Here is a 26,477-nt window from a genome sequence, read left to right as displayed (position 1 = left end):
TGATAGATGATGTACTGTAAATCTGTAATGATTGCAAGGATATATACAGATTTAATAATACTAAAATAACAATAATGATGGAAACATATCGAAGGAAATATATTAGAAAAAGTGGATATGTTTGCCTTAATTTCTACGAAACTTTGACGCAAGGGAGAGTTGTGAATAATTCGGTATTTAATATGGAGGATCCTTCCATAAACACATATAAAACATTTTTTATAAAGATATTTATATTTATGTGTCGCATTATTATTCAATGTATTAATAAATTGATTATTTTTTAATTTTTAATACATCAGAATAAAATCGATTTTTTATAACAACAATAATAAATTCAATTATTATCAGATTTGGTTGAACCGATTAATTTATAAAATTCATTGGATTATGATTTTTTTGTTTTTTTTTTTTAAAACAAAAATTAGAGATATATTTATCTTTTTATCAAAAAATTTAAATATAATTCAGTTCAGATTGTGTAAATTGATCGGATCAAATCAAATCTAATAATTATAATATAGACAATTAAATTTATTATTGTTGCTATAATAAACCGATTTTATCTTAGTTTATTAAAAAATAAATTATTAACTGGTTTAATAAAGATGTCAAATAATATCATGACATATATAAACGTCTTAAAAAAATATTTTAAATATTTTTATTAAAGTGTTCTTCATTTAATATATAATTGAGAAATATTAGAGAATTATTATAATTAATTACTTATTATTATTATTATTATTAATTATTTATTATTATTAATAATAATTTTTAATTATTAATTTAATTTTTTAATTTAATAATTTAATATATATTTTAATTTATATTTTTAAATATTAATAATTAATTAATAATAATAAATAATAAATTCTGATGACTCTTTAATATTTTTGTGATATATTTTAAAGGAAATTTTTTAGTGCAAAGAATTTGACATTTGTCTGTCTTCTATAAGGCATTTGATTTGTTGCGAATTTATGGTAAGCACCAACAGCTTGGCATTCATTGCTATCGATCCCTATTTTTATTTTTGTAATTATAAACTTATTATATGTATTTTTTAAAAATTAAAATAAAGGGAAAATTGAAAACTAAAATTGAAGGAAAAAGAGAAAAAAATGGCAAAAGTAAAGATAGCCTTGAGTTGGAATTCATAGTACACCACAGCTTTTTCAATAGCTAAGTATAAATAGTTTCAGAATTTTAGTCTCCAATATACTAAAGTTATTTTACAAAATCTTTGTTTACCAGATAATTATTTGTTATTTAGCCTAATAAGAATTTAATAAATTTTGGTTGAAAAAAGTAAAGAAGTATGTATTATTAGAAACAGTAATAACAAATTGAGGTAATGATGAAGAAATATTTTAAAGTAAAAAATCAAAATCTATCAATCATACTAATAGATTTAAGTATGATTAGGGTCTAATCTTATCAAGAGTTTTACCAAAGATTAAAAAAACTTGACCCAAAAATCTATGGGTCTTTCTGCACACTTCACTTAATCCATTCTGAATTGATATAATTTTTCACATCTAACACTTGATATTTCAACACAAATAATGTTATCCTTATAGGGGAAAAAACATAGTATGGTCATACATGAATTAACATGAGTCATATATAATTGGGAATAGATAGATATTACTCACCATTTTCATATGATTGAACTCTTCTCGCAAAAGTGTGAAAGTGATGGATCGGAATAACGTAACTAGTGAGTAGTCTTCAAAAGTGTAGCACTTAATTAAAAGAATGTATATTATACGTGGATTCTAGTAGAAACAACGATTATGTAGATTATATAAGTATTATTAAAACTAAGATGATATTTTTTTATATTTTAATAATATTTCTTATTTTTAAATTAAAAAATATTATTAAATAATAAAAAATATTATTTTAACTTTTAGTAATATTTTTTAAAATATTATAACTATTGTAATTATCGTAGTAGATTAAGATAAAATGTATCTATATTATATAAAAAAAAAAGATTAATTTTGTTCTCAAAAGATTACTTATTTTTTAATCAAATTCATCTTTTAAAAATTTTAATTAATTGCTTGTTAATGACGCCAAAATTTATTAATGAGACACGTTAATTGATACTACAACACATATATAGGGATTTTAATTGACTAGTAACGTAATAAGTTTATGAAATTAGATCAAATCAAAATCTAATTTAAAAGAAAAACTTAAAGCATTGAAATCTTAATTGATTTAATTTAATTACATAAATTTATCATGTTAGCCATCAATTAAAACTATATGTGTATTGCTTGGAGTAGTATACTAAATATATATGTGTTGTGATGTCATTTAATGTGTCACGTCAACAAATTTTAACATTATTAACAACAGAAACAACAAAATAACTCATTTAAAATTTTTAAAAGATAAATTTAATTAAAAAAATTTTACAAACATTTAAAAAATAAATAAGTTTCGAAAACTATAATATACAACTAGAAGTAGTAGCCTTTTAATTAAATGGCTCCATTCTGCAGTCTTCTTCGTTCCAACCCATACCGGAATTTGGTGAGGCCAATAAATGATAATAACTCATATCCCATAATTCATTAATTCTATATTACAATCTCGGTCCTACCAACAATCCAACATAGCATATTAGCTTGCTTCCCTGTTCAAACAACCTATTTTTTTTTTTTTGAATTATTTCAGTAGGAAATTTAATTTGTTAAATAGAGTTCCAAAATTATAAGTTCTAAAAGTTGTTATTCATTATATGTAAACAAAATTTTAAATCTTTTCTGAATATATTTAAAAACATTTTCTTTATAAAAAATAATATAAAGGACGACTAATGTTTTTATTTTATTTAAAAAATTTCCAACTAATTCCGTAAGAGATAAACTAGAGGTTCTATAAAAAAAATTAAAATAAAAAACTCTCAACAATATTTCTTTTCATTAAAATATTCAACACATATTTTCTTATTTAATTAAACAATTAAAACACATGCTATATTAACGAATCTCACTTTCTCAACAAGATCATGCTAGTTGCTACCAAAAAGAAATCATAGCATATCTCAATTTGTTTATGAATGGCAATAAATTCAGGAAAGTCGTATAGTGAGTATTATAGATTATAATATATGCATCAATTATGGATTATTATATTGTGGAAAAATGAAAAGCATTACATTGCCTTGTTACCCATGTGATGGTTCATAATGTGGCTGCTAAGATTGGTTGGTAAATTATTATTGGGGTCAACTGTTAAAATTACCTCCAATTTTTAAATATGTTGATAAAAATATCTTTCACTTTTATTAATGACAAAAATATCTTTAGAACGTTTTAAAACATGATAAAAAAATACTCAATGTTAAATATATATTTGCAAAAAATATTTTAAATATTAAATTTTAGTGCAATTTTTGCAACTATGATTAGAAATAGGGAATTTTTTTTTAATTTAGTAATTTTACGTTAAATAATTCTTTTGCAATTTTTTTTTGTTAATGGATAAGAAAAAAAGAAAAAATTATATGGAGATTGATTTTTATGATTTTTAATGTATTTTTAAATAATTATTCAAATATTTTTACAAAATTTTAGATCAACTATATAAGCACTTTGTTAAATATAAAAATCGTTTATCATTTATAAAAGAATAATATTTTTTTAGTTATTTTTATCATATTTTATAATATTTTAAAAATATTTTTATGGTTATCAAAAATAAAGGATATTTTTATCAACTTTAAAAAAAAACAGGGACAACTTTAGTGGTTTATCCGTTATTGTTGAATATGTAGTAAAAGGTAGAGTAAATTATTAAAATAATAGTAAAAAATTTGTATTATTGACAAAATAAATTTTAAAAAATGATAATAATAAATAAGTCTCTAAAAGAATGACAAAAAGCACTAGATATTAAATATATATTTAAAAAATTAACTTTAAAAATTAAATTTTGATACAAATTTTTAGAATTATTATTAAAAAAATAAGATCTTTCATCTTTAAATTTTTATAATTTTTGTCAAGTAATTTTTTTTTAAATTTGTTTATTGTGAATGACCACATTTTTTAAAAATAAAAAAATTTAGAGATCAAATTTTATTTTAAATTTTTTTGTGCATTTTCTAAAAATTTATTCTAATATTGTTACAAAATTTTAAAGCTAATGAATAAGTCGTTGTCAAATATAAAATTTTTTTATTACTTATAAAAAGTATAATATTTATTGATTTATTTTGACATATTTTTAAGTCATTTAAAACTGTTTTATTGATAACATCTTTCAGGAACATTTTTTTTTTAAAACTTTTTTGTCAACCACTGAATTTTTCAAGTACTAAATTAGTAATTAACCCTAAAAGGTAAAAAGATAAAATCACCCACCCATTCCAACATGAAGTAGCATTCTTTCTAACAAGTTCCATCTATAAATAAAAGCCATCACACTCCATTTTCTTTTGTATTCAGAGACCTGAGATTGAAATAGAACACTACATATACTATCTATCTTCATTATTCTCCCCAAACAAATTAAGCAATGGCTTCAAGGCCTGGAATACTCACTGATTGGCCATGGAAGCCTCTTGGAAGCTTTAAGGTTATCTTATATATATCTCAAAATAGATGTTATATATTTTTGGTTCATTTATAATGCACCCACCCACCAACACTATTGTCAGTGTGTGATGAATTTAGGGTTTATTTTCATCTTCAAAGAGATCAATCAAAGTACATAAACACATACATGCTGTGTTGTTTTCAATAATGTTTTGTCACATACATACACTACATACTGTGTTCAATGAAGACAATAATGTTATGCAACTTTTCTATATTGTACCTTGTCACATTTTTCTAGCTCAAGATTCTATAGAAGACAATGGTATGTATATGTATGATTTATGATTTACATCACATTTAAATATTTAATGGATAATGACTAGAGAGAATTATAAAAATTTTGTAGGGACACTCAAGTATATTGTGTTCTTTTATTTTTAATTTAAAATCTTTTATCAGACATAATTTCTCGTATCATCGTATATTTCGTCTTTTAAAAATTTCTCATATATATTTCAGCTATAATTATCAGTTTAAGTTGTATACATTATATTTTTTATTAAATGTTGTCGTTCTTTAAACTTTGCATTAACGCGTAATGTTTATGCACCGAATTATTTTTTTAGAATATAGAAATTCTAACTAATATTTTTTTTAATTAATTTTGCAGTATCTGGTATTAGCACCATTTGCGTTTCATAGCACATATTGCATGTTTGTGAAGGATAAGAGTGAAAGGGATATATCCACTTTTCTGATTGTGCCATTTTTGCTATGGAGGATGCTTCACAACCAGATTTGGATCACACTCTCTCGTTACCGAACTGCTAAAGGCAATGCCAGAATTGTTGACAAGGGAATTGAGTTTGATCAAGTTGATAGAGAAAGAGACTGGTAACTTGTCACTTTATATTTTATATTTTATCGTCGTATATACCTCTCATCATGCATGAACACAAAATCTTATATTATTTAATTATTAGCAATATTATTATAAGTCGATTTTATCGTAAATTATTTTTTTCAAAAATTTAAGTTAATAGGATGTGATATATAAATGATTACATTATATATCTATCAGATCTCTCAAATAAAAACTTTTTCAGATTTGTTTAAAATTTTGCTTAATATTTTTTTATTTGCCTTATTGGTTTTTTTTTTCTCTTTTGGGATAAAAAAAAATCAAACTTCAAACTTTTCGATCAAGTTTTAATATTATATAATAAAATAAACAATTTCTCTCAAAAATTTAATCTGATATAATAAAAAAAAATGTTAGAAAGTTATCAGAATTTATTATTTTTTTATTAGTTAGCCATTAATGTTTAAAAGTATGAGATAAAATATGTTATTGAATTACAAAACTAAAAGAATTAAATTAATGACTAAATGATAATTAAAAACAATAAATTATGATAATTGGTTAACATTTCTCATAATGAAATACATTACTAAATAATTATATATTTAACAGATCCATCCATTAGGGATAAAGTCTTTTATAAAGTTTATCCGTGTGAGATAATATCCATCAGAATTTCTGATTTTTAGGTTAAATTAAACCCAATTAATTTTAAGATAATATTAAAATCTATTAACTTATTTATAAATGTCCATGCTCCATATAATTATTCTTTATTAGATTAATTAGATAGACGCATTATTAGCCTGTTATTAACTTATTATTAGTGGGCCAAATGATGCCTCTAACAAATTCACTAAATTGTGAGATGTTTTGCCTACTGATAGTATTAATTAGTATAATTAATTAATATTAACTTAACCCGTACCTTATATATTCTAATAATAAGATACAATAATTAAAGAATTAAATTAAATTAAGAAACTTTGTCTTAGAAAGATAAACATGTTAGGTAGATAATGTATTGATTATATTACAAATTTTAAAAGTTTAATATGATCTACATAGTTAATTAATTTTTACCTGGACCACTACTATAATTTTTTTATTCTTCTTTTACTTGCATCACATTTTTCAAGGAAGAAGATATTCGTAGGTTTTTCCACCAACAATTGGAAGCCACGTTACATTTATGAACATTTAAAAATATATGATTTATTTTTTCTTTCGTTTATGAATTAATGTATGGAGATAGAAATTGCCCCCACATTATATACGAAAAAGAAATTTTGCATTCATCGTGAATAGTACATTTCGTTGCACGGAGAAGAATAACTGGACCATGTTCATTATTTTCGTTTTCCTATTTAAGATTTGATACTTTTTCCCCTTATATCATTAAATCGTAGTATGGTCCTCTTGATCCATATCATCATAGGTTATGATGCGCCAAAAATATCAATATACGACTAAATTGAGTTTGTTTAATGGTTAGCTCGCTAATTCACTTAAATAAGTGTTGGAGATTCGAATTCGACAAGCTGCATACAATAATGTATTGACCAACGACAAACTCTTAAATAGAACTTCATTCCTTAGCTATCAAACATACGATTAAAATCTTTTACTTTTTATTCTGTGTTCAACAAAAAAGTTAAATTATTTTTTTATTAATTTCAGTTATTTTTTAAATTTTAAATCTCAATACTAAATTCTAAATCTTTTAAAAAATAGAATTGAAAAAATATATAATAAAAAAATTGATTATTATATATTTAAATGGTTAAAAATTGATTTGGTGTATAAGTTTTTCCCCTTTGAAGAAGCTATAGTAATTGTTGATGTTATGTTAGTTGACTATCAATTCTTCACTGTTATTAGTTGAGGGTAGCTGGGATAGTGAGACTTGTATTCATAACACTTTTAAGTTGTGCACAGAACTCATAGGGTAATACCTCATGTTATCCATGGACCATGGGTAGGTAACCTAAAAATTGTAGACCATTATTTTACTATACATTCTTAAATGCCATGCATCGATCTACAAATATATTTGTCGTGATTCTAATGTTAAAATATCTTCCATCACTCAAACAAATATGTTAAAAATATAGTCTCATTTGTATTATTTATATATTGTTAAGTAGTAAGTGTAAATAACATAAAAAATTAGTCTCATATTAAAAAAAATAAAAAATAAAAATTTATAAGATAAGAAATACATTAATTTGATATATTAAAATTTTAAATTAGATGTGATATTTTTTTGTTTTATATCTTTTTATGTAGGATATTGTTTCTTTAATTATTTAACTTTAATCTCATAGTGAGAATATATTGAAGTTAAATAAATTTTTTTTTGAATTCAAACAGAATACTTTAAATCTTAAGGATCAATACAGAACAAATTTAATACTTTACTCATTTAATATATTTAAAATTTTAATTTTGATATATTCACACTATAAACTATTTTATTCCGTCATTTATTTATGTTTATTCATTTAAATAATTATTCATATATTAATTATTAAAAATAATTATTTTTATTAATATAATAATACGTAATTGAATACATAATTAGATATGCATATAAAAAAATTTTATACTTCCCATACATCAAAATTAAATATATTATTTAATAAATAGGAAAGCAAGAAAAAATGATTTGATAATTGTTGGTTGCATGGATGCAGGGATGACCAGATAATATTCAATGGGTTTCTATACTACCTAGCAGCGTACACACTGAATGGGGCATCACATCTTCCAATGTGGAGAACAGATGGAGTTATTATGGTGTTCCTTCTCCATGCGGGTCCAGTCGAGTTCCTTTATTATTGGCTCCACAGAGCCCTTCATCATCATTTCCTTTACTCCAGATACCATTCTCATCACCATTCTTCTGTTGTCACTGAGCCCATTACTTGTAAGTACTCTCATTTTCAACTTTATTTAAAAAAAAAATTATTTGTATTATTTTCTGTATAATTTTTATATATTTTTTTAATAGTATAGAAATTAAATTTTATAAATTTTTATCAATTATTTTGAATATTAAAATTAAAAATATATATAAAAAAAATAATTATAAAAATACACTTTTATTTAGAAAATGCAACCACAAACAATCATGGATTGAATAGACTCTTTCCTTTAGAAAAGTTTAAGTAAAATCTTAAATTGACCCTCACAATTTTTTAATGGTCAATAGTCTCTTATCTTAATTTAATATAATTTATTTACTAGTCATCATTAGCTTCTAAAATTTCAACTCATGAGAATGATGAATTTTAAATTTATAATATGGCTATTTTAGTGTCTATTCTAAATTAAAAAAAGGACTTATCTATCTCACAATTTAAAAATAAATGAATTAACGAATAATAAACAACAGTTCTATTAGAAAATCAATTAGAAAGGTAGTAAATTAGAACTAATTAGTTAAAAAATAAAAAATTTATTATATATAAAAAAAATTTTCTCACTATCCTAATTTTTTTAATTTTAAAACTAGAAATATAAAGAATTGATTTGAGTTGGTTTGTATTGTAGTTGATTCTCTAAACTTTTTCAACAACAAACAAATATTAAAGGCTAATGTTGTTACTCAAAACAATTTGAAAACAAATTTATACTTTATTCTAAAAATTCTTAAACCATGATATAAATAATGACAAAAACTCGCACAAAGTTATCTTCATTTGCGTATTATTGACGTACAGTGAAAAGCAATATAACAATTTAAAAGCAGGAGGTCATTAATTGTTTGAGTCTTTTAGATATGATAATTGAAAGTAGAGTAACAACTCTACCCTCTTAACTAATTCTTATTATAGCACTCGAGTGTGATGCATTATATTCTGAATTTCTGATTTCTATGGATGCATGGTTTGATGGATTGTTATGCCTTTTTCATAGAAACACAGACTGCATTCTGTCATTGTTATTATTGTTGAAGGTTACTTATCATAGTGACGGACCACTCCATATGAATATTGCTTCTTTCTCTAAGACATGTTTCTCCTGCAATTAGATAATATTATTTTATTTTTTACTTTAACTATATGTACAAAAAATTGACTATGCTAGGTATATGTTAAAATTAATCACTAAAATTAGTCATTAGGATAAAATATATATTAAAAATAAGTTAAATCACACATGTATTTATATATAAATATATTGATGGCTAATTTTAATATACGAATAATATTTTTGATAAAAAAAATTATGCAATTATATCCAATTAGATTAGATAATATTTTAATAATAAATTTAAAAATTAGTTATTTTTTATATGATAATATATAATAATTATCTATTTAAAATATTTTATACTTACAATGCATAAAAACTAAATTTTTATTTCTTAGAATAAAATTCTTAATAAATATGAAGAAGTATGGTGAAATAAAAAAAAAGATTAATTAACAAAGGTAATTTTGTACTAAAATTCTAGATATTTCATCGTCTATTTACATAATTATAACTAAAACTTTATTTTGTAGTTCAAGACAAATTACCCTGGCCTTTTCCGAGGCCATATCTAGCCATTATTTAATATATTTTTATTTTTAAATTTTTTTAGGGGGTGGGGATATTATGCTCTATATGAGAAAAGATAATCATAAACCAATAAAAGAATGATAAATTTTATTAACCAAAAGTATGTTGGTCTTTATAATAATTTTATCAAATTTTTAATTAAGTTTTTAGATTTTTTTAAATTTTTATATTACTTTTAGTTTTATAATTAAATTTTTTATAGTATAAAAAATGTTAGAGTTTATTAAATATTTTTTTCGTAAATTAAAAGTATCTGTAATTAAGAACCTAATTAGATTTTTGATAACATATTTTTTGAAAGAAATATTCTGTTAATTTTAATGATTTTAACATAAAATGACCTAATTACAAAATTAAAAATAATATAGAGATCTAATTAAAAAAATACAAAAATCTAATTACAAAATTATAAAATTATAAAGACTAACAAAATAATTAAACCTAACTAAAATATCTTATTTTATTATAAGGTAATATTATTCTATATCATCTTAAAATCCACCATTCTTTAATTAAATAAAAGATCTCGGCTAATATTTTCCTTCATTTATTCTCTACAAACAAGAAGTTTATTACATTAGAGGTATAAGTATTCAATATTTATATATCTTCTTTTATCTATTTAAATTTAAAAAAGTGATTTTATAATATAATATTTAAATTTTTATAATAAAAAAGGTTAGAATTCGAATTTTATTGACAAAAGAAAAGGACGTGTTAGAGATATGTTCTAATGTAAGTTGTCCAACGCAGATGGAGTCTAGATTTATAAATTCTTTATATTAATTAGCTCCTAGTTTTTATTCGACTATTTTTTTTTTAATTTCTTTCCATATTATAAGAGTTTTTAGGGTTTAGGGATTTAATGATAACAGAAGTTGGTGTGGTTTACATGAAAAGTTTGATGTTTAAATAATTAACATAAGAATTAATTAATGTTAAAATGATTGCAGCTGTGATACATCCATTTGCAGAACACATAGCGTATTTTATGCTGTTTGCGATACCAAAGCTGACAGCAGTGTTCACAAAAACAGCATCAGTGGGGGCCATGCTTGGATATGTCACTTACATTGATTTCATGAACAATATGGGTCACTGCAATTTCGAGCTCCTTCCCCATTCCCTCTTTTCCTTCTTTCCTCCTCTCAAGTTTCTTCTCTACACCCCTTCGTAAGTCTCTTTTCTTTCATTATTAATCACATGAATAAATGACCATTTGTATTTATAAAAGATGAAAATACTGACATATGTATTTATATTAGATTAAAATTAAATTTGTACTCACGCAAGATGTCCTCTATGTGACAAAAGTATCTTACGCGGCACTTCAACCCTCCAAAGACAGGATACTTTTGTTATACGAAGAACATCTTGCGTGGGTACAAGTTTAGTTTCGATTTAATATGAATACATATGTCAGCATTTTCATCTTTTATGAATACAAATGATCATTTATTCCTAATCACATATATCCTCACTTTTTATCCACCTTCTCAAAATTCAATTGCAAAGCTAAAGGTTTAATCGCATGCATGACAAATATTAAGAAATTAATATTTTATGTTTATACTATTAAAATTTAGTAGTTTGAATTTAAAGTGTCAACTAAATATTGGACAAAAAGTCAAAAATAATAAATTTTGTTGATTATGTGGTATCAGTCCGATATAAGAAAATAATATGCCTTTGTGGAAATATATATTTTGTTGGTCATGTAGTATAACTTTAAAAATCGATTCAGTCATTGAATTAGTAAAATCATAGATTCAAATATTTAAATATTCAATTAGGGTTAAAATGGATATAATAAAATAATATATTTCTATATAAAATATATAATTTTTTATAAAAATTAATTTTTACATTTTATTATTTTAAATTAATTAACCGCTAAAAAATGTATCACTTCGATCAATCAACCAATTTTTTGTTAATTTTTTTTTTGTTTTTTAATCGATTTATTGTTGATTGATTTTTAATGTGAACAAGACCAAGTTGAACTGGCCGATTTTATTTGACTCTCAGAACCATAATATTTTTAAAAAACAATTTAATCGATTTCTCCAAAAATTAGACCTATTTCAATTGGTTCATCAATTTTTTTTACCTATTTTATAAACTTTTTTTATCCATCTTTTGCAACAGATTTTTTGACTAAATTGATCCAGTTAGATGTTTGATTTTTGGTTAATCCAATTAAATCGATTCGATCAGGCTTTTAGAATTATAGTTACAGTAAATTAGTAGTTATCTCTTTTTTATTTTATGTTAATTATTTTTTTATAAGATAATAAAATTGTATTCCAATTTTTTTTAATACAAATCTCTGTTATTATATCATAATAATATATATTTATCTAAAAATTTAAATTTTTAAATAAAAGTATATAAATGATTATCTAGGAAAGAATATATGTAACCCGAATGGCTTAGAAAGCCATGCTGGCCATGCTTAAAATATCACGAGGTTGGGTGTTAAGTAAATGCAGTTTCTGAGGATCCCCCTAACTGTCACTGCTGGCAGCCTTCTATAACAACAGAAAAACATTATTATTATTATTAATTACCAGACATCATATTAATTGTTTCTCGTGGGAGTTATTGGTCAAAACATATACAGGTTATGTAGCTTTCGTTGGTCCAACAGAGAGTTTACATATTCAGATTTTTTAATCTAATGCTAAATATTAATTCTTTGGATGACATAAAATAACCAAAAAAAAAAAAAAACTCTTAAACGCTTTTGATAATTATTTCGAAAAACAACAAATTTTTTAATAAAAAAAATTCAATTTAATTTTTGAGTTTTATTTTTATAAAATTAATTAATTTTTGTGTCAAAAAAGTTGATGTTATTTTTTTTGTAAAAAAATTAATCAATCTCAAAAATAATATTAGAGACCGAATTAGATATTTTTTTTTAAAACCTCGTAATCCTTATCAGGTGGGGTATTCACTCTAAAATAACAAATAGGAATGTGCATGCTTTTTCTCCAAAAAATGTCGGCTCCATATAAACATACGTTATTAATGATCAATATTTGGATGGTCTAGGAACTAATTAAGGTCGTTGCTTAGGTTTAATTTGGACAAACAATTTAAGTAATTTTTTTAAGAAAAAATTAAATAAGAGTTATTTATATTAAATTTTGTATTTAATTTTTTAATTTTAAAAATATTTATTTAAAAAAATGTGATAAAAAAAATTTTTATTGTGGGAGAAGTATTTTTTTAAATTTTTTCATAAAATAAATTTTTAAAAAGTTATAATTTAGTTTTAAAAATTACATCAGATATTAAGAATCTGTTTCAAAAGCTTTAAAAATTAAATTGAATATTATCTCTTAAAGTTAGAATATTAACATTTTGAGTTTAAATTTTATTAAACTTTTATAATAATTAAAATTTAGTATAAATTATTATTTTTATCTATGAATATTCTAAATGCTGATAAGTCATAGAATTTAATATAAACTATTATTTCTATATATGAGTATTGTGAGCACTAACAAATCGTCAAGTTTGGACTTCAATCTTATCCCCAAGTACACACGTCGATTATTGCTATGCACACTAATGTTGGTGAATTGGGTGGGTGATGCAAGGAAGTTGTTTGATAAAAGTTCTCTGAGAGAGGATGTGTCTTTCACGAATTTGGTTACTGGCGATGTCTTAAAGGGTCACGTGGATGATGCTAGAACTCTCTAATTCACTAATTGATATGTATGCCAAGTGTGATGAGATTCATAAACGTGGATAGGGGTGAGGTTGATCAAGGTTAAGGATAGGATAGTTTGAAAATAAAACTAAAGTTTGTGAAAGAAATAATTTAAAAATTTTTGATAACTTTTTAGTGTTTCAGTAATTTTATATTTTTATCAGTTTAGATTTATTTTTTATAAGTATAATTTTAATTTTATTTTTTTGTAGATAAATTTATCAATATTTAAAATATTTATAAGTAAAAATAATAATTTATTCTATAATTTATTTTATTATTTTTTATCGTTTTAAAAGATAAAATTAAACATTAAACTTAAATTAAAAATACTAATCTTTTTTATAAGATATGAAAAATTTTAATCAATTTGAGTTGGTTTAGTGGTTAGTTTATTATTCTACTTACATAAGTGTCGAAAATTTTAATTTCGCCTAATGTATACAATAGCTCATTAGCCAATCACAAACAACTCTTAATAAAACTTCGATCTACGACAAATTAATCTTTTACTTATTGAATTAAAAAATATCATAAACAACCAGAAAATAGATACGAAGAACCCTAATCACAAAAATGTACCCCACACAACTATTTAACCTCGAGTTAGCTAGCCACACCAATAAATCTCAACTCATACACCAAATTAACCTTTAAGGGGGAAAAAGTCAGTTATAATAGGATTTAATGTCAAACAACTCATGACAAAATCTACGTGATATTCCTAATAAGAGAATTATTTTGGAGTATTATTTTAAGTCAGTTCTCAAAAAATTGTATTATGACATTTTAAGTTTTAGTAAATTTTATTCATTAAATCAATTTTAAACTTGTATTTTGTTAGATAAATTAATTTTTATATCAAATAATTTGTTTATATAGAATAATTTATTTGAAATTTTTTAACAACTGTTACATTTTTATTAAATAACATAGAGACTGATTTACTACTATAAAAAAAACATAGAGACTGATTTTTTTTTTTTTATCAAAAATTTAAAGTGAGAATTGATTTGTATTTGGAATATTCTGCATATTTTATGTGTAGCTATTTATTGAAACACATCGCTTTGTTATCTAAAATTAATTGTAAATTTTACTCAAAATAACATTTCATTCTATGATTACAAGCTAATGAATTCTAAAATAAACTTGTTAATAAACAAAAATATTTCTCTTCTAATCATGCATTATGTATAACATTATTCCCAGATTTCATTCTTTGCACCACACCCAGTTCAGAACAAATTACTCCCTCTTCATGCCACTCTATGATTACATCTACAACACCACTGATAAATCTTCCGACGACTTACACATCAAAGCGCTAAGTCGTCGCGAAGAAATACCAGAAGTGGTACATATAACACATCTCACAAAACCCGAGTCGATCTACCATCTTCGGCTCGGGTTTGCGTACTTGGCTTCGAACCCCTTCGCGACGAAATGGTATTTGTGGTTGATGTGGCCCGTGACAGCGTGGTCCATGACCCTCACATGGGTCTATGGTCGAACCTTCATTGTTGAGAGGAACCAATTGGACAAACTTAACCTTCAAACTTGGGCGATCCCAAAGTACAGTGTCCAGGTATGACTAAATATGATATTTTGGGTTACACATAATAACATGCACTTCTAATTAATATGTTATTTCTTTCAGTTTGAAACATTTGTTTATTAAAAGATTGGTACATTTATAAGTCAATATATTTTAGTATATAAACTGATTTTGTATATTGAATTGTTAATAAGGGGTTGAATTTTTTAAGGTAATGCTAGGAAAATAAAAAAAAAGTCAGAACTTATTTTATTTAATATTTATTAATTATTATAATAAAATAAGATAAGTTTTACATGTTTTTTTATTATTATTTTTGTTATTAAATATTTATAAATTTTTTAATATATAGAACAAATAATCCTAACCACTAAAATGGAATAGAACAAATAACCCTACACACCGAGATGAGTAGTTCAATCTGATTATCTCTGTTTACATTAAAATTAGAAAAAAATGAACACAACATACATTATAAAAAAATCTTAATATATATTTATGTTCATAACTTGAAAATATATTTTTTTTAATAATTAATATCCGTTGAACTCTTAAAAAATAACAAAAAAAAAAAAATCTTGGTTAACTTATTTTTTCCAAATCATTTATTTATTTGATTGTGTGTAGTACTTGATGCAATGGCAAAATGTGGCTATCAACAAAATGATTGAGGAAGCAATTTTGGAAGCAGACAAAAAAGGCACAAAAGTGGTGAGCCTAGGCCTAATGAATCAAGGAGAAGAACTCAACATATATGGAGGCTTATATGTTAGTAGGCATCCAAAGCTAAAAGTGAAAATTGTTGATGGAAGCAGCCTTGTAGTTGCTCTTGTTCTTAACACTATTCCTAAAGGAACAACTCAAGTTTTACTTAGGGGAAAACTTAATAAGGTTGCTTATGCCATTGCCTTCAAATTGTGCCAACAAGGCATTAAGGTCAGCCAACTTTCTAATTTTTCTTGATTTTTTACCCCTATGTTTTAAAATAAATGTTGCAACTTTTCTTAGTCAATTTTTTAAAAAATAGTATATGTACACAGAAAATATTTCTAAACTTTAAAGATATTTTCTATGTATATATACAGTTTAAACAATTATATTACGTGTATATAAAAAATTAATTATTAAATTAATTATTTATATAAAATATATATTAAAATATAAAATATATATTTAAAATAAATTAAAACACACATATTTATATATAATACATAATGACTAATTTAAATAATTATGTTATCTGTACATAAAATATTAGTTACTAAATCAGCTAGTTATATAAAATATATATTAAAATATAAAATATATATTTAAAATAAGTTAAATAACACAGATATTTAGTTATTATATATTATATATATTTATATATAAATATAGTAACTAATTTTTTGTGTACATGTATTATTTTTTTATCTTTAAATGAGCCCGCTTTATTAATCGATAGTTAAAATTAGCTAGCTTCTCAATTAAATTTGTATATCTTTTATTTATGTGTTTTAAAATAAATGTTGGACATTGTTTTTGGTATATTATCCAAAAATTAATGTATTTAGATAAAAAATATTTTGGATATATAATTAAACTCATAAATTAGTAGCTAATGTCCTACCCATTGCATTTAAATTTTTTGGGTCCTATATTGGACTCACATTTCTATCTCCAGAATATACCCTATAAGAGTAATCCTTAATTTGCATATAACTTATCTAAATTTTTTAAATGGGTAAAGTATATTTTTGGTGCTAAAATTTGACAAAAGTTTTAAAAATATCTTTAAGTTTTATTTTGTTTCAATTTTATCTAAAAAAAAATTTATTTGCATCAAATATATCCCTGACGGCTAATTTTTTTATAAAATTTAAGACCAATTCAATAACAATTTCATAAAAATAACTCTCAACACAAGTAAATAAAGCATAATTTTCATGTATTATTGTTAGATTGGTCTTAAATTAATAAAATTTTTAAAAAATTTAGCCGTCGAGAATATATTTGATGCAAATAAAAATTTCTTAAAACAAAATTGAAACAAAATAAAACTTAAGGATATTTTTAAAACTTTTGTTAAACTTTAGAAACAAAAAGTATATTTTACCCTTTAAAATTTTATACAATATTTAAATACATTAATTTTTCAATGCAATGATATTTATTTTGAGATTTTAAATCTAAACACTTCTCTATTCTGTTAACTTTGTTTTAGGTTGCTACAATGCATGAGGATGATTATGTGAAGCTCAAGAAGTCGTTTAACAGCTCTGAAGCTAATTTGGTCGTTGCCCTAAATTTCACTCAGACGGTAATAATTATTTTATGGATTAATTATTCTGTGGATTCCTATAATTTTATCAATTTTTTTATTATGTTCCTATATACTTTTTTTTTAATTGAATTTTTATATCATATTAAATTTCTTTACCGTGACAAAAATATTAGAATTAGTGAAATATTTTATTGATTTTGACATTTTTATCATGGCAAATACTTAATTACAAAATTTGATATAGTACAAAAATATATTAAAAAAATAAAAATTTAATTAAAAATTCGATAAAATTATAGATAATGACAAAGTAATTAAACTTTATTTTATTATAATAACCCAAATTTAACCCAAATTTACTCAGTTTTTACTTTTGGATGTTCAACTTATAAGTTGAAATTATTCTAAGGTACTTGATTCCACTAACATACAATAAGGTATGTATCAACAATGAAAAGCAACAAGGTACTTGTTTCTTAGATTTCAATAATTTGAATGAATTTTATTGGATATGTATATAGGTATGGTTAGTGGGAGAAGGATTGACAGAAGAGGAAGAGATGAAGGCACCAAAAGGAACATTATTTATTCCATATTCTCAGTTCCCTCCAAAGAAATATCGAAAAGATTGCTCATACCATTACACCCCATCAATGGTTGCTCCAAATTCTGTTGAAAATCTTCACTCTTGCGAGGATTGGTTGCCAAGGAGGGTGATGAGTGCATGGCGCATAGCTGGAATAGTACACTCATTAGAAGCATGGAATGAACATGAATGTGGCTACACTATGCACAACATTGACATGGTTTGGAATGCAACTCTTCAACATGGTTTCCAACCTCTCAATCTCCCTAATCATACAGTAATTACTTAATTAATTATATTACCCCATATACTTAATTAATATAATCAATGCTTTGTGGCTGGGTATTATTCCCAGCTAGTAGTTATTGCCTTACGTTTCTTAATTACAATCAAATTAAGTATGGTATGCTATGTATTGTGCTGAAGTTAATTAATTATAAGCAAGTGATGATGGCTGGATATTTGGTCGTAGTTATCTATATCTATATATTATATATGTATGTATATCCGGAGATCTACTTCAATCAATATATTTATGTTACCTTTCAAATTTCAATTACAGTATGTATGGGAACCATGTTAGAAATTCTATAATGTTTGGAAGATAATAAGAAATTAATCCAAATAACTTAAAGTTCTTTTATTTTATATTAATTAATTATTATTGTTAGAATAATTTATATAATTTTAAATGTAATAAATGTGTAAATACATGTATAGAAAATTATAGATGTTATGTTATGTAATAAAGTAATTTTAGATATTGTCTTTTAACATTATTGAAAATCAATTCAAACAACTTAAAATTACTTTATTAATTATTGCTAAAATAATTGTGCATTTTTAGATATAATAAATCAGAAACTCTTGATAACTATATTTTTTATTAATTTTAGCTAGCAAAGTACAATTTATGTTTAATAAGTAAATTTTTTATTAATTTATGTATATAAATATAAATACAAATTGTATTGACTTAAATGGACAAATTCGGATAAATATAAATATAAATTATGTGCTTCATCTATATATGTAAATACTTATTATAAATATGAATACAAATTTTTGTTGACAAAATACTTAACAAAAATAATAATATTTATTAATTATATAATATTACTGATAATATATAAATGTTATATAAATAAAATTAGAGGTCAAATATCCAATAAATATTTTTATCTTTCTCTTCACTCCCATTTTTTAATACACCCTTTTCATCTCTCTCTCCAGCTGCCACCATATTATTGAGGATAGCAAAGCAATAATTGACCATAAGAGTGATCAAGAAACTGTTAAAGAAACTGTTTAATGGGTTATTTGTTTTCTGTTTTGTTTTCACTTTTAGACCGTTCATATGTACTGAACTTTAATTTGGGGGAGAGAGGTTGAGTTCATTCTTTGAATTGATTACTCATGTATTGTTACCATTTTCACTCAATGTTAATATTCAATTTATGCTTCTAATCTTATTCATAGTATTTTTTTCTGCTGCATTTCATTGCTCTTTTCTTCTTTTCATGGGTTAATCACAAAATATTTTTGAATTATTCAAACACTGATAATAATAATCCCATTTTTATTATTGACAAAAATAACTTTAAATAATTTAAAGAAAAATATAAAAAAAAATAATGATGATTGTAAACAAATAATGGATTAAAAAAAGAAGGTCAAATTAAAATTAAAATTCAGATGCTTAATTAATTAATTAATATTAGATTTTAAATTTGAAAAATTAGGATTAACAACCAAATACATTCACATTACGTACAGTTATTCCCAATCCCATTATAACTTCATTTCCGACGTCTGCGGCATAGCCCACACAGTAGTCCCTCTCTGGTACCCCACCACAACTTGCCGTCGTTGTTGGAGACAGCCGTTCAGACGCAGTAGAACGCTGCCATTCCTCATCACCCCGTTCAGACGCAGTAGAAGCCCTTAACACATGCCGACGCCGCCGCAACCTCACCACGCACCGCTGCCCCGCTGCAGCCTCACGCTGAAGCCGCTGTTCATCCTTTTATGGACGAGTTTCTTCTGCGATCATGAAAAGCGAGAAAGCATTTGGGAGAAGAAGATCTGGACCAGATCACATCTGCCAAGGACGCAGCTGGATTCAGTGTTGACAGCTTTGAAACAGAAGTCATTTCTTTTCTGTTGGGAATAATAAACAAAACTCTTTCTTTCTTTCTTTATTTCTTACAAAGAAATGAGAATGGTGGGTGATGTTGATGGTGATAGGTAATTTCTGTTCACGCCCACTTCTCTCCTTGAATTGTTGTTCATTTTACTAGGTATGCGGATAGTTATTTTCATTCTAAAGTGGATGTTTATTTAATTTGGATTGGATTTAACTAGGTATAATGAAATTTGCTGGATGTTCATTCTATTAGGTATGTGGATAGTTATTTTTCATTCTAAATTGTATATTTATTTAATTTGGATTGGATTTAAGTAGATATAATGAAAATTGATGGATGTTCATTTTACTAGGTGTGTGGATGGTTATTTTTATTATAAACCCATGGTTTGATGGGGAAGAAGCTTGGTGACGCTAAGGCTGGCTGGTAAGGGAAGGATTGACGGCGCATGAGGGTTTGGGGAGAGGTATGTGGCGGTAAAAGCGTTAAAAGGTGCGTGGATGGTAAAGTGTAGAAGGTGAAAGTAGAGTTTTTGGGAGGGTAATTTGTGATGGACTGTTTTTTTTTTTTTTTAACCTTATGTGGGCAAGAAATGCAACCCATTGTTCATGTTGTTTACAATCTCCATTGTCTACCTAGCGAAACTCTAATTTAAAAATATGCACAAAGTATCCAGCCATCAAATGATGCGTTCTCCGTTAACGAAAGTGTCTAATGTAACAAACAGAGAAATATATGTGGCAAATAGAGATGCCTAGTTAGACCCATTCCCAAATTCTACAATTCATTAACCCTAATTTCCAATTTCAAAATCAGAATGTGATGCATTTGAAGAGATAGAGGTTCAAGCATGGATGGAGTTGGAATGAAGCGAAGGTCTGCACAAATGGCAGAAGAATGCAACGATAGGTGCGAAGAGTATGCTTCGAAGCGGTATGATAGTACGTGTCTTTTCTCTCTTGTTGGTGTTGCTCTGAAACTGAAGACGAATGCTAACTCGGTAAGATAGTTCTTTCGGTTCCCACTGTGGAAAGTAACCATGATTTGTTTTTTCTTTTCAATGGGTTTTCGTTATTGTTCCTATTTTAATATTTTTTTCGCACCTTTTGATTCATCACTATTCTTCATCGCTTTTTAATGGATTAATGAATTGGAAGAGAAATACATAGTTGAAGAGGAAGAATATTCTTGGAACAACAAACCCATGGTCTTTTCACGTGAAAAACTCAAAAAGAAGAGCATTAGAAAGCTATCTGAATCAGTGAAGTGTGAGGACATAGTCTCCATAGTGCTGCCTATTTTTACTAAAGAATTGAAAGAGAAATTGAAGAGAATTAAAAATTTTTCTAATCATGATATGTATTGGGGTTGTAATTGGTGTCTTCATTAATTTTATTGCTCTATTTAAGAATTGATTTGTACTAATGCTAAATAGTATATGAAGAGTAAATGTCAATTATTGGAGTGTATTTATAGAACACTTGTAGTACAAACTTCATAATTAGTATTCAAATATAGTGTATGTGATTACATTAACCATAACAATTTACATAACATTTATCAGCAATCCCTAAAAAAATAAATTAACATTCTCTGTAATTCAAACATAACCTATGATCAAGTGAAATTATTTAGATGACATAAGCTAAATAATGTACCATAACAAGTACTAAACAGAGTCAAACACAAGTAATCTAATCCAATAACTTCCAAAACAACTTAAACAATTCATCCAAAAAGCTCATTAACACCTAAAAAAATGCTAAATTAGTTCCACAATATTAAAAGATCCTAATACATTGGTTTCATGTCCAGTAGTTTGATCTTCCTCAACTTGGGGTGTCTCAGTTAGCAGTACATTAGTGGTCTTTTTACCATTGTTGTTTTCATCATGCACCTCAGAAACAACATTACCCTTCTCTTGATCCTCATCTTCAGTACCATTGTACTAATCCTCTAGTACCTCATATTCTCCCTGTCTTTCATCATTAGCACAAACATCCTCATCATCTACCTGTATAACTTCTACATCATCATTAGATACCTTAACTTGATCTACGTACTCAGAATTTTCTACAACAGGATACTAAAAAATATAAGTGAACCCTATTACCATTTTTTATAGCTGTCTCATACATACTAACATCATCATCCCTCTTAAGCGGCCTTAAGCTATTTGATAAGCCAAAACTAGGTTCCAACCAATAAACTTTCTTAATTCCAGTGTAATCTAAATCGAGAAATAACCTTCTACCAGAAATAAATTACAAATATCCACACATACCCTGTCAATGTTGCTAAGAGAGTAACAATATTTTTAGAATATTGCCTTCCACCCTTTTGATTGCTCTCTAACCTACCCATGTGGTGCATTATGAATGTTATGAGTGATGACATCTGAAACTCCAAGAAAATAAGTGACACATTTTAATACTAATAGAACTCCAATCAACTACTAAAATTATTCTTCCGAAACATAAAAAAAAAAAGAAACTAACGAAACCGTAACCAATGCAATACAACAAACAACTTATATACCTGAAAACAAAATTTTAACGCCCAAAAATCAACACGGTCACATACTTAGTTGTCATTTTTTTTTTATCAAAAACCATATAACAACAACATAAACGACATAAAATTCCTAGCAGAGAAGATAATATGTGTACTTTGTCAGATGAACAACCACCAAGATGCGACAATGTCTCTCCAAACCAACGACGCAGCACGATGGATGGATGATGGTGACTCGATCTGAAAGAGAAGATGGAGAGACGACAATAACTTCAGCGTTAATCCTTTTACTCTCTTTGACCCTTTTTTATAGTGTTAGTCTGTTAGAATGTTTTAACTTCTGTATATTATGGGAATTAGGTTATTAATTGGGAATTAGGATTAATGAATTGGAAAATTTAAAAATAGGTTCAGCCAGATATTTTTGTTTGTCACATATGTTTTTTTGTTTGTCATCATATCAGATACTTTTATTAATGGAGAACACATCATTTGATGACTGGACATTTCATGCACGTTTTTAAATTATTCAAGGTTATTTTTGTTAATAATTAAAGTGAGAGTTATTATTTTCAACGTTTGAATAATTCAAAAATATTTTTTATGGTTAATCCTTCTTTCATATATGTGTCATGCCTTTAGTATTTAGAGAGGTTAGAATTAAGAGAAAAACAAAAAAATGTCAATCGTATTGATGATTGAAATTGTTAGAGAATCATTAGAATCAATTCAGATCAATTAGTATCGCCTATATTTATATAGTATATCTGTACATTAATTGTAGGATTCTATGTCTTTATTACCTTGATTCATTTAGCACCTATAAATACCCCTTGTATATTGTACCTCTTGACACAACTCAATAATACACTTTTCAGATTATTTTCTCAGTCTCTTGTTTCTAACATGGTATCAAGAGCTTAAGTCTTTTTTTTTTCGATGAATATTAGTTCATAGCCCATTTTTTTTCCTTTCCGCCAGTGTTCTTTGGCCTCTTTTTTCGTTCCCTTTTCGACGCTTTGGTTCGTCACCCCCGTAACCATCTTGTTCGTCTTGTCGCCGTGATTCCAACGCAACCAAAACCGCCGCCAAACACGCCTCCACGCGCCACCGAAAGACACTGCCACGACCAGGTTGATCTTCCTTCCAGATTCCACCCGTGCCTCTTTGCTCTCGTTTTTCGATCTGTTAACGACGCTTTGGTTCGTCACCTCTGGCATCATCGTGTTCTTCTCTCCGTCAGCTTTCCAACGCCGCCAGAGGCCACCGAACGCGCCTTCACGCGCCGCCGGAACGTTGCTGTCCACCACCATTCTTTTCTCATCCAGAAGTTTTAGCAGCCGTTGGATCTTGGTGCAGATCGAACGTCCCTGGAGCGTCCACGTATCGCAACGCAAGCTGTCTGGGTAACCCTGACCTGCGACGACCCGACCCGACCCTCACTTTGATCCACGTGCCACCCAGTCGCTAGCGTGTCTCCTTCCGCTTATCAGGCGCTGCCACGTGTTGTCACATCGCTGACGTGGCACTGACGTCACCGCTGACGTCACCGCTGACGTGGCAGACAAGTGGACCCTCCCTAAGGTTTTTTGGTGAGCTCTTTCCGATTCTGCACTCCGATTTCTCATTTTCTGCTCCGAAATTGCCGTTTTCTCTTCTCTCTTTGATCTTTGTGACTGCTATCATAGAAAAGCCAGATGTTTTTGCTGCCACCAACAGAAAGGGTAAATTCTGTCGAAACTGTAACCGTTCTGGGCACCTCTTTCCCGACTGTCCTTCTGTTGAATGTCGCACATGCCACCAGAAAGGTCATATTAGCTACCATTGTTCACAACTGTTCTACCGTTACTGCAAGCTCTCGGGACATTTAATTACTGTCTGTCCTACTCACCCACCACGTCCTAGTCCACTCAACTCGTCTCCTGTCTCTCTTTCTAATATTGCATCTCTTCTTCAACGTCTTCTCTCTATTTCTGGTAATACTCCTGCTGCTTTTTTCACCCCTCCAGGTAATTCTAAATGGTATTTTGACTCGGGTTACTTTAATCACATGTCTCCATTGCGTAATATTTTCTCGTCCATGTCTACCACTACAAATGGACCTTCTGTCAATACTGCAAATGGCTCCCTCTTGCACGCAACACACAAGGGTTCTATATCCCAGTCAAATCTTAATCTTCTTGATACTTATTATATTCCCAAATTAAACTTCAATCTTATTTCTGTTCGTCAACTTGTTGATTTGGGTTTTGAAGTCACTTTTTCTGTTTCTGGTTGTAGTGTACAGGATCCTCGGACGGGACAAATCATTGGGACTGGACGTAAGGTCGGAAGCTTGTTTGAACTCGAGAATCTTCATATTCCTCCTGTGCCAAATCTCTGTGCTGCTTCTTCTCCCTCTACCCTCCACTTATGGCATCAGCGTCTTGCCCACACCTCCTTAGGAAAACTGCGTCCTCTTGTCTCTCAGGGTGTTTTAGGTCAGGTTCCAAATGAATCTTTTGATTGCATTTCTTGCCAAACTGCCAAACAACCTGCTTTATCCTTTCACAATAATTCATCTCTTGCTTGCTCTCCTTTTGATCTCATTCACTCTGATGTTTGGGGCCCCGCTCCCACTGCCTCTATGGGCGGAGCTCGATACTTTGTCGTTTTCATTAATGATTATTCCCGTTTTACTTGGGTTTATTTGATGACTAATCGCCATGAGTTACCTCAGATCTATATCAACTTTGCCACTATGATTAAAACTCAGTTTTCCAAGGTCATTAAGGTTTTCTGACGTGATAATGCTATGGAATACCGTGATTCTAAACTCTTAGCCTTTCTTGCAGAATAGGGTACTTTGTCTGAGTTTTCTTGTCCCGGTACATCTCAACAAAATGGTAGAGCTGAACGCAAACACCGTCACATTCTTGACTCTGTCCGTGCAATGCTCCTTTCTTCTTCGTGTCCTGAGCGTACTTGGGGTGAAGCTGTTCTTACTGCTGTTCATGTTATCAATAGACTCCCTTCTTCTGTTCTTGGTAATGTTACTCCCTTTGATCATCTTTATCATACCTCCCTAGATTATAGTTCTCTTCGAGTTTTCGGTTTTGTATGTTTTGTTCTTCTTCAGCCTCATGAACATAGTAAACTTGAACCTCGAGCTCGTATGTGTTGTTTTCTTGGTTATGGCACTGAACACAAGGGTTATCGTTGTTGGGATCCTCTCTCTAAACGTATTCGTATATCTCGTCATGTTGTCTTCTGGGAGCACCACATGTTTTCTCGATTATCATCTTTTGAGTCCATTCCTACTACTCAGTCACCTTTGTTTACTAACCCCAATGTTGATCTTTTTTCTAGTGATGATTCTACAGATTCTATCTCGAGTGACCCTCCACAGTCTCCTGTTCTTCCGCCTTCTCCATCTCCTGATGATTCCAGACCGGACGATGATCCTGCTCCTACCGTCATGCCTTCTCCTCCCGCTCGTTCTTCTAGGGTAAGGAATCCACCTCCTCATCTTCTTGATTACCATTGCTTTTATACTATTCTTCATCAACATGAACCTAAGACATTCAGAGAAGCCTCCTCAAACCCAAATTGGCAACAAGTAATGCAAGAAGAATTACAGGGACTTGAAAAAGCACACACTTGGGATCTGGTTGATCCTCCTTCTAATCAGGAAGTTGTGGGTAGTAGATGGGTAT

General features: G+C 27.2%; 1 protein-coding gene and 1 pseudogene across 1 annotated transcript; both read left to right on the top strand.

The window, feature by feature from the left end:
• Positions 1–4,461: 4,461 nt before the first annotated feature.
• LOC107618743 (very-long-chain aldehyde decarbonylase CER1-like) lies at positions 4,462–18,580 on the top strand. Its single transcript, XM_088499667.1, has 8 exons — positions 4,462–4,599; positions 5,233–5,456; positions 8,121–8,353; positions 10,947–11,166; positions 14,927–15,302; positions 15,900–16,208; positions 17,476–17,571; positions 18,057–18,580. The coding sequence occupies exons 1-8, from the start codon at positions 4,540–4,542 to the stop codon at positions 18,408–18,410; spliced, it is 1,872 nt and encodes a 623-aa protein (XP_088355793.1). The 5' UTR covers positions 4,462–4,539; the 3' UTR covers positions 18,411–18,580.
• A 2,483-nt stretch (positions 18,581–21,063) lies between these two features.
• Positions 21,064–21,683, top strand: LOC148543789 (uncharacterized; annotated as a pseudogene).
• Positions 21,684–26,477: the final 4,794 nt, after the last annotated feature.

The sequence above is a fragment of the Arachis ipaensis genome, chromosome B9, assembly GCF_059453495.1.
Source record: "Arachis ipaensis isolate K30076 ecotype BB chromosome B9, ASM5945349v1, whole genome shotgun sequence".
In the NCBI taxonomy this organism is placed as follows: Eukaryota; Viridiplantae; Streptophyta; class Magnoliopsida; order Fabales; family Fabaceae; genus Arachis; species Arachis ipaensis.
This window is presented reverse-complemented; position numbering and strand designations above follow the sequence as displayed.

Coding starts and splice junctions, on each gene's coding strand:
- LOC107618743 (XM_088499667.1), top strand. CDS start 4,540: ATGGCTTCAAGGCCTGGAATACTCACTGATTGGCCATGGAAGCCTCTT. Junction 4,600..5,232: donor AGCCTCTTGGAAGCTTTAAG/GTTATCTTATAT, acceptor TTAATTTTGCAG/TATCTGGTATTAGCACCATT. Junction 8,354..10,946: donor TGTCACTGAGCCCATTACTT/GTAAGTACTCTC, acceptor AAATGATTGCAG/CTGTGATACATCCATTTGCA.